The 16,191-nt window shown below is 41.8% G+C and overlaps 1 protein-coding gene across 2 annotated transcripts; it reads right to left on the minus strand.

Annotated features, from left to right (window-relative positions):
- Positions 1-743: 743 nt before the first annotated feature.
- Positions 744-15,174, minus strand: TCEANC (transcription elongation factor A N-terminal and central domain containing). Of its 2 annotated transcripts, none has more exons than XM_069874870.1 (2): positions 15,106-15,174; positions 744-2,806 (listed from the first exon to the last, which is right to left on the minus strand). In XM_069874870.1, exons 1-2 carry the CDS (start codon positions 15,155-15,157, stop codon positions 1,722-1,724), a joined length of 1,137 nt encoding a protein of 378 aa, XP_069730971.1. In that variant the 5' UTR covers positions 15,158-15,174; the 3' UTR covers positions 744-1,721. The 2 variants fall into 2 exon arrangements, with proteins under 2 accessions (XP_069730971.1, XP_069730983.1); XM_069874882.1 differs by lacking the exon at positions 15,106-15,174 and adding an exon at positions 2,917-3,032.
- Between the last annotated feature and the right edge of the window lie 1,017 nt (positions 15,175-16,191).

Raw genomic sequence — 16,191 nt, forward strand, 5'->3', positions numbered from 1 at the left:
TTCAGAACTCTAATACTCCTTGTGCTCCAGTAATCTAGACCCTCCTGCTGGTATATATGCTGTGTAATTGCTCGCTGACTTTCTGGAGCCATACTGAGCCAAGGCATACAAACTTACCCAGTCAAACTTTTCAAGCCTGCGTGGTTACACAACCTGGGCAGGGACAACATAATCTATTGACAAACTGCAGTCTCTAACAGTACCTTGCTTAGTGAAACTATGACCACACCTTTTAAAATAAGAGCAATGATTTACTTGAATGACCGTCTCATATTTAGCACTGTTCACTATTCTGATATATAGTGGCACATGATGCTACACAACATCTGCTTTCTACTAAACCTTTCAAGTAATGAGGATTGGGTACAAAAATGGATAGAAAAATGGCCAAAGTGGTAATAAACTGAGTTAGGTGAAAATAACCAATGGCATAAGATGATTAAGAAGGTAATACAATAATTATTGATGCTGTTGACAGTTTCACTAACTGTAAACGGTTTAGATTGGAAGGGGCCTCAAAGCCCATCCAGTTCCAACCCCTGCCACGGACAGGGACACCTCCCACTGGATCAGGGTGCCCTTTCAGCACTGGAAATAACAGTCTCAGCTGTGTTACAGCTAGATGGGCACAGGAACTGTCCTTGATTCCTCCAGAAAATACTCACCATCTCTGCTCAGATGATGCATTTTAGCCTTAAACTGCAGAATGTCAGTTGTCCATTTGTAAAAGACATCTCCATTAATGCCAAATATGCACTTTTATTGTGTTTATACAATAAGATGAAACAAAACAAAACACTTGCAATTCCTTTTTTTTATTTTTAGTCATCACCTCTCAAACTAACTTAACAGTCTAACTTGCAAAAAATGACTTAATTAAGGAGTCAATCCATGCTGAACATTCTGCAATGCACGCAAGTATGTGAACTGTTTTGGAAACAGTTTGTTTACTGTAAATGAAACTGGTGGGGGAGCTGGGGTTGTTTAGCCTGGAGAAGAGGAGGCTGAGGGGAGACCATATTGCTCTCTGCAACTACCTAAAAGGAAGTTGTGGAGAGGAGGGTGCTGGCCTCTTCTCCCAAGTGACAGGGGACAGGACGAGAGGGAACGGCCTCAGGCTCCGCCAGTGGAGGTTTAGGCTGAACATTAGGAAAAAAATTTTCACAGAAAGGGTCATTGGGCACTGGCAGAGGCTGCCCAGGGAGGTGGTTGAGTCACCTTCCCTGGAGGTGTTTAAGGGACAGGTGGATGAGGTGCTGAGGGGCATGGTTTAGTGTTTGATAGGAATGGTTGGACTCAATGATCCTGTGGGTCTCTTCCAACCTGGTGATTCTATGATTCTATGATTCTACGATTTTATGTTCTGTGAAAGAATGCCTGCTGAAGATAATGAAAATTCCAAGTACTCGGTACCTTGGGGAAAAAACCTGCAGCACTTGGAATATATGTAATGGATTTACTAGTGAATATTCCTCTCTTGGATATAGTGTTACCATTCTCCCCATTTTTCTTTTATATCTTTATAAACTAACATTGATTAAAACCACACAGAATTATTCAAGTAATCTTCAAAAATAACTCAGCAATTTTTACAAACTGATTCTGAACTTCTTATTGGAAGCATCTATGTAATACCAATGCAAAATTTCAAATTACACAGTTTCAACAGAGATACTTTCTCATATCTAAGTTTATAAACCACTTTTTAAAGAGTGATAGCGCTACAAACAAATCCATCTGCTGTGGTACCACTGCTCTCCACATTCATTACAAATAACATAAGTCAACATTTGTTCATCTGGATTTGTGCTTCGCACCCAACCTGGAAGAAAGAGAGCTCCTCTAGCGATTGTTGTGACAGTGCAATCAAATTTTTCACAGTGCCTACACTTTATTTTGTTTGTTTGTGTGCCATTAAAAACTTGTGGAAGCTGATGTTCTTGAACAGAGGATTCTGTATACACAGCCCTGAGCTTTTTCAATTCATCACTGGCCATTTCCATCACCGTCATCTCAGCAAAAGCCTTTGGACTCAAAGTCCCTGAAAAAAGGTTATTTTTTAAGTGGCAACTTTTAGGGTTCTTCAGGTTAGCAATTTTGCTTCTGATGCAATTTTTGTACTTTTTGTCATTTTTAGCATGAAGAGCAAAAATGTGTTCTTCGATTTGTTTGGATAGCTCTAGCCATTTATCAGTTTCCTCTTTGTTTTTGGCAGAACCAGTCAAAGCTTTAAAAAGAAGATCTGTACATTTACACCTCAGAGCTCTCATTGGATCCCGCTGCAGACTTGCTTCATTAACCAGAGGCTTAAAATCTTCATTGTCAATGTGTTGTTCTTCTAAACAAGAAAGCTGATTCATGCTGCCTTCTGCATCATTATGAACTACATTTTTAACAGTTTGCGATGGCACCAAAATTTGAGAACTAGTAGCATCTATTGTCTCTTGCTGACATGGTCCTTCAGACAGCAACTGCTCTCTAGGAACCAGGCAGAGATGTTCAATTTCCTCTTTCACAGACACAGACTTTTGAACTTCTGTTGACTGAACACAGTTATCCTTGTAAAGTGCTTTCCACCTTGATAATAACTGCTTTGCTTTCTTTTTCAACTCTGCTGAAGGGCAGCTCTTCAGTACCCTGTACACAGCCTTGGCAACTTCTGTCCCCTGAAGATATTCTATAGTCATATTAATATCTTCAAGCTCTTTAAGATGACACTCAACATCTTGGAAATTGTTCTCAGACAGTAGTTTTTCAATACAATGGGCTCTGTGTGCGATATTTTTCTGGTCAGATATTTTTAAACCTGAAAGCGAAGAAAATGTTTATGATATTTATTGCTGTTATGATCTTCTGCACATTTTCACTACATTTTCTTTCTATTTTATGATATTTTACATTATTTTGTTTGTATACCTCACTGGGTTTGCCAGCTTTTTCTTGAAATGGTGTGCAGTAGAGTTAGTGGAGCAAATGCAAAATGCAGAGGAGCCTGGATCCTAGAAAAATGCAAGTAGGCATGCTAGTTTAACTCAGGCAAGGAATGGTTTCATTTTTAATAAAATCTGCCAGCTTCCACTTGGTTTCTCATAATAAACACTTCAGCTAAAATATATAGGTTTTGGCATTAGAAGACTAATTTGGAGCAAGGAGCAATGTGTAGTACAGCTACATTTTTCACAAATTTGTTTGCTTTTGCCACTGTCATGGATACATTGTAGCCTGTAAAATGGAGAATCATTGATACATGCAGAAATTAGATATATGCATTAACAATGACCCATAAAACATACAAAATCAGAAAGCTGAAGAAAACTTGCAAACTCCTACTGGTTTAGTTAACATTAACTTCTACAGCAGACAGATCAGATACCTGTGAATTGGTTTTTTCCATTTCAGACTTTTCCTTGAGCCTTTGTAACTTCAAAAGAATAAAATTAACCAGATAATGTGGGCACTCTATCTGACCAAAACCCACTGACCTAAATGACTTTTTCAAGCACCTGGTGGAGATGTCAGTTTTCAGGCCTTTTGAGGAACTTTTATATATGTCACCATAACTTGATATTGGGGATTTCTCCACTTACTAAATGGTAAGTAGCGGAACACATTTTATTGGGAGCTGCAAAGCAAAGGTTTGGGGCTACCCTGCAGCAAGTTTAAGTAAGTAAGGCTGACATAGCTCAGTGGATCTTAAGCCCAAAACACCATTCTGGTTCCTACATGATCCTAAACCTTTCACTTGCTATGCAAGAGATCACGTGTCATATATCTTCCAAAAGTTTCTTTTTATATAAGAGCCACTAACAGAGAAGCAAATCAGACAAATCCCCACCACTCCTCTCTCCTTTGCTAACTCTGGCATCGTATTACAGTTTGATTAGCAAGGCAGGGCAACTCAAAAATAGACACCCTCAAAACAGTTTCAAAACAGTGACATCTACAAACTCCTAACTGTTATTGCTGGCAATTCTTAAAGGTTAATGACACACTTCTCTATATCCTAAGAAGTACCTATTTTCTTACAGCTATGGCATTATTAAGGCATGCTCCCATTTATTCTGAGACGTTAAATGAAAAGAAAAAGGAGATTTTAGAATACAGAGTCTTATGGCTTAAGAAAGATTTCCTTTTGACTCCTTTTTATCAAGCTCTTTGACCAAAAATGCTCAGAAGAGTTAGTACTACTAACATTATTCTCCCAGTGTTTTGTCTGAAGTTGCATATTTCCTGTTTCTGCTCTAAAAAAAGTCATCTGCCTGGTAGAGACTGATACAAGGCTTGCTGCATGTGCTCATGTTTAAATAAACTCATAAGCAGGTTTCTTGCACCATCACTGTTTCCATGATGAAAGCTCCTGGGCGGAGAGGAGGGACAAGTGATACGGCTGGGTAATTTGCATGCTCAGTTGCTTTCTGTGACCATCAACCCAGATAACTTGTTTTCCGCATGACATAAATAAGCTCAAACTTTAGGTAGGATCTCAGAGCTCCACAAAAGTCAAGGACAGAGACAGAAAACATAAACCTTTATCTCTTTCTACAATACTGAACCACACAGACCAACCTGACCACAGTGAATGATCTATGCATTCACTTAACCAACATTCAAACAGCTCATTCTTGTCTGACATTCTGAAGTCTTGCAAAACCTCAATAAGGGCTATTATAGAAATGGACTTACTGATCAAGAAGTTTCAGAATCGGAGGAACAATCTTATGTAGGGCAGCTATTGCTACAGCAGGACGCTTCCCTGTTTCCCAAATGCTGAGTAGCTGACACTAGAAAATGATGATCTGCTGACATTTACTGATTTCACACAATCTAGGGAAAAGTTTGTGACACAGTTATATACTCAACCAGTATGATTGCCCCATGCCTCAGAATCAGTTCTGCTACTTCCAACACACCTATGTCAAGCCTAACCTTCCTTCAGTTCTTGTACCTATCTATGTATGTACTCTGCTATGCTACACATACCATAAAATATACTTATCAAAATACAAGATTATTTCATGAATTCTGACTAATTAGTACATAGGACTACAGACATGCAAAAAAATTACCACACACAAAATGCTCTGCTGGTAATTTGTCCATGCATATACTCTTGCCCTGTAACGAAGTTATTTTGATCTTTCATTGAGGACTATGCTTCATAGAAAGTTTCCTCTCTAACACTGTAGGGTTAGGATCCATACAGAAGAAACAGTGCATCAAGTCGACTTATATAATCTGCTTTCTGGTAGTGGTCCTTGCTCATGGCTATCCACCTGATGTTACATACCCCACCAGGGTGGCAAGGTGAAGACATTTCTGTGGCCAATGTCACACAAAAAATTATGTGGCTGAAAAAAAGACTCCCTCAGCTTCACAGCTATGAATAGGCATTGGCAGCTGGCGTGACTAATAAAAAGCCTGTGAAGGGAGGAGAAAGAACAGCGATACTCTGTGATACTAGAGATAGCTGCCAGATCTTTGCCCACTGACAAGGGATTTTCGAGTTTTCTGCTATGTTTGATAAACAAAATCATTGATTGAAAATTACTTCAAAACAATTACATAAATAAGAGTTTAAAACAACACTAGGTAGTTTATAATGTTTAACATTCTCTCTAGTTCTGAGATGAAAAAAGTGAAGCTTACAGGGTGAAATAACCTGCCCAAGCTGGTTCAATATATCAGCTGCAGAACAAAGACCCACAGTTCTACTTCTCTGATAAGCCCACAGCCCGAAGCAACCACTAAAAACGTCCAACATTTGAGGAAAAAAAAAGAAACAAAAAAAAGAGACTGAACAAAGAGGAAGTTGAGGGAGGTTTGGAAACTTTTTGAAGGGAAAGCAAGTGTTTCTCAGAAACCAAGCTGCAATTCCAAATGGGAAATGATTTTACCACGTGATGGAGCTGTAGCACAGCAAACCTATGAGTCTTGCGAAATGTGCTTAATGAGAAACTCCAGCCTGTTAAGAAAATAGATAAAACATTTTCCCTGTGACCTATTTCCCTGTGACCTATTTCCCTATGTGAAAGAGACTTCACATTTTAGGGTACCTATTTGACTAGATTTGGCAAAGAAAACCCTGTAAGCCCAAAGGTGCTGAGATAGAGACAGGACGGAAAGTTTCCATCCCATATGCAGTTATTGTCCTGTACATTGCTCTTTCATTCAACTTTTTCTGAAGTTGAAATTTGACCACTTTTCTACCTGAGTCAATGCTATTTGGCAAATGCTGCTGAACAAATATTTGTAAAATTAACTGAATTGTACTCAGTCAGCACTGTCTTCCTACTTCCAAGAGGGAAGAAATTAAAGAAAAAGGATTTTTTTTCCCCAAGATACGAAATGAATAATTCATTATTGATATTGCAGAGGTGCAAGAACTAAAGTACAAATGATAGCATCAGTTTTGTGCAGTACAAAATAAACATTGTCATCCCTCCTACAACTACACAAAGCATTTCCACCCTGCTTAACTTCAGCAATGCATAAGAACACCCATTTGATTCCCAGGTGTCTGTTGAAGGTTACAAAGGTAGCAATTGACGGGTATTTACAATAAGACCCTGTAATTCGTGCTGATGAGGTACTTTCTTGCCAAAGAAGCTCTCACACTGACTGCATGGTATAACGAGTCAATTGTGTATACAAGAACAAATGATGGTGATGAATAAAATTCTTACAAGCCAGTTTGCTCCCAAGGAAAAAAAGAGCAGACTACCTCAGGTTTAAGTATGGTTATCCTGTAACAATACCAAGTTGAATAAGAACTTTTCTAAACAGTAAAATGGCTGAGCAGGAGAAAACAAACAAAAACCCTAGCCTGAGATATTTAGTCCTAGCTGCAAAGTCAGCCCCTGGGAAAAACATTGCCTCCTCCAAAACGATTTGGGGCAAATGCTGTCTCTCTGCTATATGTCTTATCTGGTTCAAAGCCACAGCCTATTTAGCCTCAGCACAGCTAACTCACTGATAAACCAAGACGAACTCAGAATGCATCCATTTAAGTATGTATGAATGTCTTGGAAGGGTAGAGAAGACTGAATACCAGTCCTCTTCTCTCTCATTTTACCTCAAATGTAGATGATTTTTTTTTCCTCTAATGAATTCTATGCAATCAGAATAAAATCCAGTCTAAAGCCAAGATAAAGATTAGAAGCAGCCAAGTACTCCTAATGATGTGATAAAATTTCTGCCAAAAATGTGGTTAATGCTATAGCAGAGATGGTGCATAGCACAGGCTTGGAAATACCAGATTTCTTGCTTTGGGCAACCTAAATTCCATTCAAACAACGAAAATTACCAAATGCTATCTAAAATTCAAAGCCTAGGAGTAAATCAGAGAACTCTCACAGCCAGCCTCCAGGTCTAAAAACTTCATCCTATCTACAGTGAGAGAGTAGTTATCAAAGATGAAACCAAGAAATTATTTTCTGGGGCTTTTAGTTCATCCTGGCAAGACCCAGGGCAATTCTTGCCTCTCAGCAGGACCGCCTCCTGCCTCTAAAGCTTTATGAACTATACAGAAATTAATCTTCAAAGAATAGCCGCATGAATAAATCTCAGCTAATACAATAATAACTGAGACAATATGACAGTACTGTTGCTGGATGCCCATGACCACTGACTGGTAGGTACCTCAGTGACCAAGAGAGTCACCTCTCAAAGATCCAGAGCCAGTGGAGTATATGAGGTCAGGATTATCGCAAAACCATTCCCCAAAATCTTTACTTCACTTGCAGAGTGCTATCATCGTAGAGTCAAAGGCAAAATGCATCTTCTATTCTTCTGCACACAACAAACAAGAGCCACAGTCAGTAAGAAAATGAGAATTAAGTAAGAATACTATGCAAAATATTGGTTCAAGAAATTTTTCTTGACTTCATCTGGTGAAAGAGTATGTGTGTAATAGAAAGCAGCCCAATTTAGCAATAGCTTTGTTCTGCATCTTTCACATCAGTGATTGCTCGAACTACAGTGCTCTTCTCAACTCATCTTGAGCTATACTTTCTCTACTCTGTGTTTCTCCCACTGGAACCATTCTCCCTCAGCTTTCTTCCTGAGAGAAAGCGTGCAGGAGAGAGAGGACAGAGTACATCACATTCATGTGAGGATGCGCACAGTAGTCTCTTTTACAAGGCAACTACCATTGTTTAATTAAAACAGAATTCTTATTACTTTAAAAAAAATTTAAAAATCAATAGACTGCATAATGAAGTTATCAAGCCTCAGGGATCAACCCCAAAGTAGAGCTGTCAGCACATTTTTCTAATAAGATTAAACAAACACGTATTGATTTAATGAGCTAGGAAAAGTTGTTGCCCTTACCAGGCTGCTTAGCCACTGGCTTTGTTTGACCTTCATTTATAAGCTGGAATACAGCTACAACAGATGAATAACACCTCTGGCTTGTCTCACAGCAAAAAATAGCTCAGAAAATTTTTTAGGAATTGAATAGCTACAGGTGTTTTGAGTTCTAGGGGCTCCAGCTGATGTGACAGTAGACACAGGCATCGCAGCAGAGATGTTACTTTGTTCACGGGTTCTTTTAATAATTTGGTTTAGAATTAAAGTCCAGATGGAGATCCGTAACAAGTGGTGTCCCTCAGGGGTCTGTACTGGGACCGGTGCTGTTTAATATCTTCATCAATGATATTCACAGCGAGACTGAGTGCATCCTCAGCAAGTTTGCAGATGACACCACGCTGAGTGGTGCAGTTGCCACACTGGAAGGACGGGATGTCATCCAGAGGGACCTGGACAGGCTGGAGAAGTGGGCCCGTGTGAACCTCATGAGGTTCAACAAGGCCAAGTGCGAGGTCCTGCACCTGAGTCAGGGCAATTCCTGATTTCAGTATACAATGGGGGATGATGTGATTGAGAGCTGCCCAGCAGAGAAGGACTTGGGGGTGCTGGCTGATAAGAAGCTTGACATGAGCCGGCAACGTATGCTCACAGCCCAGAAGGCCAAACGCGTCCTGGGCTGCATCACAAGAACCGTGGCCAGCAGGGGGAGGGAGGTGATTCTGCATCTCTATTCCTCTCTTGTGATACCTCACCTGGAGTATTGTGTCCAGTTCTGGAATCCTCAAAATAAGAAGGATATGGAGCTGTTGGAATGGGTCCAGAGGAGGGCTACAAAGATGATCAGAAGGCTGGAGCACCTCCCATAGGAGGACAGGCTGAAAGAGTTGGGCTTGTTCAGCGTGGAGAAGAGAAAGCTCCGAGGAGATCTTATAGTGACCTTCCAGTACCTGAAGGGGCTACAGGAAAGCTAGGGAGGGACTGTTTACCAAGGCTTGTAGTGATAGCATGAGAGGGAACAGGTATAAACTGGAGAGGGGCAGACTTAGGTTTGATATAAGGAAGAATTTCTTCACCATGACAGTGGTGAGACACTGGCACAGGTTGCCCAGGGAAGTCATGGCTGCCCCATCCCTGGAGGTGTTCAAGGCCAGGTTGGATGGGGCCTTGGGCAGCCTGATCTAGTGGGATGTCCCTGTCCATGGCAAGGGAGTTGGAACTAGATGATCTTTAAGGTCCTTTCAAACCCTAACTCCTGACTATTCAATGATTCTAAGATTATAAACTGATTCTCACTGGAAGATACTTTAGCTTTTCCTGTATCTTGTCTGCCTCATCCATGTGAATTTTTTTGTTGAATTGACTGGTTATCTGAGTTAGACAAAAACCTTAAAACCTGCAAATATTACAAGTAATGCATTATTTCACTGATTTGAAATCTTTATTTCTATTTATATGGTTGATATTTTTAATAAAATACTTCTAAGGAGTTAAAAAAATGTTAAAATTTAGTTTTAACAGATTTAACAGATTTTAACAGATTGCAGGCACCGAGTGGAGATATTAGCTCTTCCACAACAGGATACCTATACAAATTCACAATACAATCTAACACATTACAATTCAATGGGGCAATAATAAAATTAAACAGTTCAGAGAGATGTCTGTCACTAACATTTTCATTTAAAATTATGTATAAAATGCATGTGCTTCTATTTACTTTAAAATTTGCACCATTTCACATACACAGTTACATTGTTTCTCTAACCTACAACCAGACAATTCTTTAGTATTAACTAACTTTGTTCAAAATGATGCTTTCAACATGCTGAAGTGGAGAACTTGGTGTGAACTGCAGGTTTAAAACCGGCTTTTTAATGACAGACCTCATCTGACATTCTTGTACATACACTGATTTTTAAGTCTTCATAAATACTGCTAATATCCTCTTGCAGATGTACTGATTTGAAATCTGGACATCCTTAATCTAAACAAAGTTTTCCTAAGGTAGATCTCATGTCCTCCTTTCAGTAAGTTTCAGGACTGGCACAGAAGTCCAACAAAACAGACTGGCTTGCAGATAGAAGCCTAAATTACCAAGTAAAAATGTACTCAAGACGTATCTATCCAAAGTACGTTTGTTCACTTAATACTTTAGAAACAAAATATGAATCATTTTGGAGAGAAACAGGCAATTCTTTCTCTTGAATACATTTCCTTGACAAAACAGCTTTAGAGATTATTCTTAGTCATACTGAGCAAGAAAAGACTTCAATTCTAGCACATTACAAGCAAAAGTAAATGTTCAGTCTGCAATGTCTATTCATGGCAAACTGTGCTGACCAATTAAAAGAAAAATGGAACTTGCAAGTAATAAAAACATGTTTTATGAATTTCTGTGAGTTTTCAATAATTTGTCAGATGAACACATTTTTATTGCTTTAACGTTCAGTTTCTAATTAAGTCTTAGCTCCATACTATTTCCATTTGTCATTCCACTGTCAGGACCGTACTTACATTAGATATAGATTTATCATTCTTCTACAGATTTTCCACTGAAAAACCATACAACTTTTTCCCTTTAAAAATAAATCCTTTGCACACAGAAGAGCAATTATATTCCTGACCCCTCTACAGAGAAAGGGCATGATATAATCAAAGGGTATTTGCAAGATATTATTAGTGTCTGCTGAAATTCCTTCTACTTTGAATACTTAAACATGAAAGTCACTAAACATTTGAGAGTCTTGATCAAGACACCTGAAGTACTGGTCGAAATAAGATAAGTAATACACTTGAAAAATCTTTACAGATTTTTATAGATTTAATTATTAAAAACAATACTATGTTGGAAAGTGTGAACTGTCTAATTCCTTTTTATATTTATGCCCGTACCTGTCTTATCTCAAGACATCAACACGGCATGGAGACCAATATAAAAAAAATACCTAAAATTTTGCCATAATACTACCATTAAAGTTTACAGCTTTTCAATATTTAAAGGAGGCCTGCAGGAACGATGGGGACAAACGTTTTAGCAAGGCCTGCTGTGATAGGTCAAGGAGTAATGGTCTTAAACCAAAAGAAGGTACGTTTAGACTAGATATAATGATAAAATTTTTTACAATTAGGGTGGTGAAACACTAGAACAGGTTACCTAGAGAGGTGGTAGAAGCCCCATCCCTGGAAACGTTCAAGGTCAGGTCAGATAGGGCTTTGAGCAATCTGATCTAGTTGAAGATACCCCTGCTCACTGCAAGGGGTTTGGACTAGATGACCTTTAAGGTCATTTCCAACACAAACCATTCAATGATTTTATGATATCCATCCTACAATTTTCAAGGTCACCTACTTCTGTGAGAGGGAATTACATCTGCTTAGGATAAAAATCAATAGGGTAATTACAACAGCTGGGAGAATCTCCCCAGCCACATGTATTTGTCTGAAAGCAGCTGATGTTTGCCTGGAACATTTGATATGGAAGGCAGCTGCAGATACAGCTTTTCAGAAAGAGGCTTGGAGTTGGCCTTACGAAGCCAGCAGCTGACCAGCACCACTGTAGCCTGCACTGGGACACTGGCCCAATAAACTAGGTGGAGATGGGCCTGCAATTACTCCCATAAAATGCGTGGGCCACTTCACACAGCAACTGGGCTTCAAAACGCTATTCAGTATGGCCACGGGTATGCTAACTCCGTATTTTTTCTTCAAATCCTCCATACAAACCTCTTCGGGTCCGTTCCTCCTACATACTCTCAGACCCACCTAGCTTGGGTGTGATCCACTGCTGCACCCCTTAGGGGAGAAATGCCACCCCTTCCCAGATTTCTGGCATACCCAGGGCAGAAGAAGAAGCAAGCAGGGACCAACCTGTTACCCAAGGGGATAAGGAGAATATATTTTGCACCTTGTTTATTTACTACAAACATCCTGATCCCAGAAATGCAGATGCTTGGTATCTTGGAACAACCTAATGCCTGCCCAGAGATGCAGACACTTAACACCTCCTATAAACATCCTGGCCTCTGCTCAGAGATGGAGATACTTAGTCTTAAGAAAATTATAAACTCAGTAGTTAATTGATTCAAGGTTGAAAACATGTGACTAAACAAGGAAAGGGATATCAGAGAGAATTTGTGATTGTTTAAGGATTACCTAAAGGACATCCTTATCCTAACTAAGGCTGTTTAAAGGAAATAAACAATTTTGTGCTAAAGTACAATTGCAAAACCTAATGAATATATGTATTAGATATGTGTAACTACTGTATTAGCTAGGTGGGATTTTGAGCATCGGTTTTGTATAAATAGGCTTTTGGGAGTCTTCAGCAGGTGTGCTAGTTTTGTGGAAGACCTTCCACCTAGCACCCTGAGTAGAATAAAAGCAATGTCTCTTCTTTAAACAAATTACTTTGTTTTGGGAGTTTCTTTTTTATCGATGTCAGGTAACATACCAGCCAGTGCCCTCCCATCCCTTGGAGAGCTGTAATGGCAGAACCCATTCCCCCTTGCCTCCTGAAGGCAGACACTGGGCAAGTGCCATGCTAACAGGCTCACTGGACATGAGGAGAATCGGGGCACTCTGTGCTGCCCGGGGACCCTGGCCACTACTCCATGGTGATGCAGTGACCCCCACACCACTCGCTCAATTACTTAGATGAAACTTAACTCTACTTTAGCTTAACTCAAAAAAAGTCCACTTTTTCTAACAGTAACTACTTCTTATACCATGGAGAGCTGCGTTCCTCCCTCCCGCCAGTGAAACACACAGCGCTGCTGCTGTACCCCTGAGCAAACCAATGAGCTGCTATGTAGAATGCAGTGTCTGTACTAATGTCTAATCTAATCATGGGAGTTAATGAGCAGTGAAGTCCTCTCCTTTTGTGATATTTGAGGAATAGGAACAATGGGAAAGCATGAAGACTGAAGAAAACCGGCATCTGGCCAGTATTCCAGGGGCCAAAAAAAGATGGCCAGTCAAGATAGCCCTTATTTTGAACCTTATAGGGAGACTTCAGAGGAGGCCAGATGTCAGCGAAATAGGGCAGGGGGCTGCTTTGCAGACCTCAGACTCAATAAAGGACTGTGGGAAGCATGCACGAGGGGGAGGACACCTATTATAATTAGTATTGGGAAAGGCGATTAATATGCATGATTTTTATAAGAAACAGAACACGTATGTATAAATTCAGTGTATAAAACCCCTGCTACTTGTAATGGTATAAATGGCACGAGGATCAATCCCCATGTATACCCAGTACTGCATTAAAAGAATGCCTGCTCCTTAAGACCCCAATGAGAATCACAGAATCATAGAATGGTTTGGGTTGGAACTGTCTAGTTGGTCCAGCTCTGCTCTGCATTGGTGCAGCCCCACCTCGACTACTGTGTACAGTTTTGGATGCTAGAGTATAAAACGTATATAAAGTTACTAGAGAGTGTCCAGAGGAGGCCATAAAGTTGGTGAGGGGTTTAGAGATGAAGCCGTATGAGGAACGGCTGAAGTCACTTGGTGTGTTCAGCCTGGAGGAGACTGAAACCCCATCACAGTCCACAGCTTCCCTGCATGGGAATGAGGAGGAGCAGGCGTTGATCTCTTCTCTCTGATGACCAATGACAGGACCTGAGGGAATGGCAGGAAGATGTACCAGGGGTGGTTTAGGTTGGATATTAGGAAAAGGTATACCCAGAGGGTGGTGGAGCACTGGAACAGGCTCCTCAGGGAAGCAGTCATGGTGCCAAGCCTGACAGAATCATAGTGAAACCGAAAATCTTGGTGAATAAAACTCTCTAAAACTTGTTTCAGAGTTTTAGAAAGCAAGCATCCTTTATCAGGCCTGGGCAACAAGCAGGAATGATCTCCATCAATTACGTGCAACGACACAAAGGCTGTTACAGAATCTATTTCCCACTTACATGCATGTGTATAAATTTTCCCAGAAATCTTATACATATCTTATTACTTTTCAAGGTCTAATTTTAATATTATGAAATTAGGGAGGTGGTTGAGTCACCTTCCCTGAAGGTGTTTAAGGCACGGGTGGACGAGGTGCTGAGGAGCATGGTTTAGTGTTTGATAGGAATGGTTGGACTCGATGATCTGGTGGGTCTTTTCCAACCTGGTGATTCTATGATTGTATGAAATGCTACAACAGTCAAAAGTCTTGCTAATTTGGGGCTGGCTCCAGCTCTGTGCTTGACCCTGCCTTTCAGATTAGTCAGGATTCCTAACAGAGGCAATTACAGAAGAAGTGACATCTGTTTAGCACAAACCATTCAATACATTATCATTTGCAAAGAAAAGACAGTGCCTGAAAAAACACCGTTTTAAGGAAAACATGCTATCAGAGAAAGAAAATATTCCATCAGAGAAAGAAAACATGCTATCAGAGGGACATTCTGTCCAAGTTTCAGAAACCACAACTGCTCGGACAAAATTCAGCTGCACTTTAGCTTAAATCAAAATATTCCACTCGGAAATATTTCACAGAATGTACCAATACAATCACAGAATAACAGAATCATGGAATCGCTGAGCGATTTGGGCTGGAAGGGACCTTAAAGACCACCCAGTTCCAAGCCCGCAGCCAGGGGCAGGGACACCTCCCCGCAGCCCAGGCTGCCCAAGCCCCCCCCCCCCCCCCCCCCAAGCTGCTGAGGCTTCCAGGGAGCAGGGGGCACCCACAGCCGGCCGGGCAGCCCCTGCCGCGGCCTCGCCACCCCCACCGTGAAGAATCAGAAGCCCCTCCCCAACTCCCTCGCCCTGAAGCCGTGCCTTTCCCCGCTGTCCCCTCCCCGGTACCTGCGCGGCGGGTCTCAGCGCGGCTCCCCCCGCCCCTCTCCGGCGGCGCCATGGCTGCGGGCGGGGCCGCGGGGACCAACCCGGGGCTGGAGCCGCCGAGGGCAGCGCCCCCTGGCGGGCAGCTGGTCTAGCTCCGCCCCTCTCCAGTTCGTACCCGCGCGCCCTCGTCCTGTCACCACAAGCCTTTGTGAACAGTCCCTCCCCAGCTTTCCTGGAGACCCTTTCAGGTACTGGAAGGTCGCTATAAGGTCTCCTCGGAGCCTTCTCTTCTCCAGGCTGAACAAGCCCAACTCTCTCAGCCTGTCGTCGTATGGGAGGTGCTGCAGCCCTCTGATCATCCTTGTAGCCCTCCTCTGGACTTGTTCCAACAGTTCCATATCCTTCATAGGTTGAGGATTCCAGGACTGGACACTGTACTCCAGGTGAGGTCTCACAAGAGTGGAACACAGGGGCAGAATCACCTCCCTCGCCCTGCTGGCCATGCTCCTTTGGATGCAGCAGAGGACACGTTTGGCCTTCTGGGCTGCAAGCATACATTGCCGGCTCATGTCGAGCTTCCCATCAGCCAGCACCCCAAGTCCTTCTCTGCTGGGCAGCTCTCTATCACATCATCCCCCATCATATACTGAAATTGGGGATTGCCTCGACCCAGGTGCAGGACCTTGTGCTTGGCCTTGTTGAACCTCATGAGGTTCTCACAGGCCAGCTCCTCCAGCTTGTCTACCTGTCATTCCAGCGTGAGTCCATCTACTGTCCCTGCACAGGACAGCCCAGGGTCACCGCACCCTGCAAACAGCAGCTTGCTTTCCCAAGCAGTCTCAGGGGTGAAGGCACAGCTTCCAGTGAGTCTGCCGCTGTGTTTCAGGCAGGGCTCCACTCTGGCATCTCATAGAATCATAGGATGTTCTCTGTTGGAAAGGACCTGCAAGGGTCATCGAGTCCAGCTCCCATGGGCAACCCCCAACATTGACACCATATGCCTGAAGGCGTTTTCCAAATGCTTCTTGAATATTGTCAGGCTTGGCACTGTGACTGCATCCCTAAGGAGCCTGTTCCAGTGTTCCACCACCCTCTGGGTGTAGAATC

The sequence above is a fragment of the Phaenicophaeus curvirostris genome, chromosome 1 (assembly GCF_032191515.1).
Source record: "Phaenicophaeus curvirostris isolate KB17595 chromosome 1, BPBGC_Pcur_1.0, whole genome shotgun sequence".
Taxonomy (NCBI): Eukaryota; Metazoa; Chordata; class Aves; order Cuculiformes; family Cuculidae; genus Phaenicophaeus; species Phaenicophaeus curvirostris.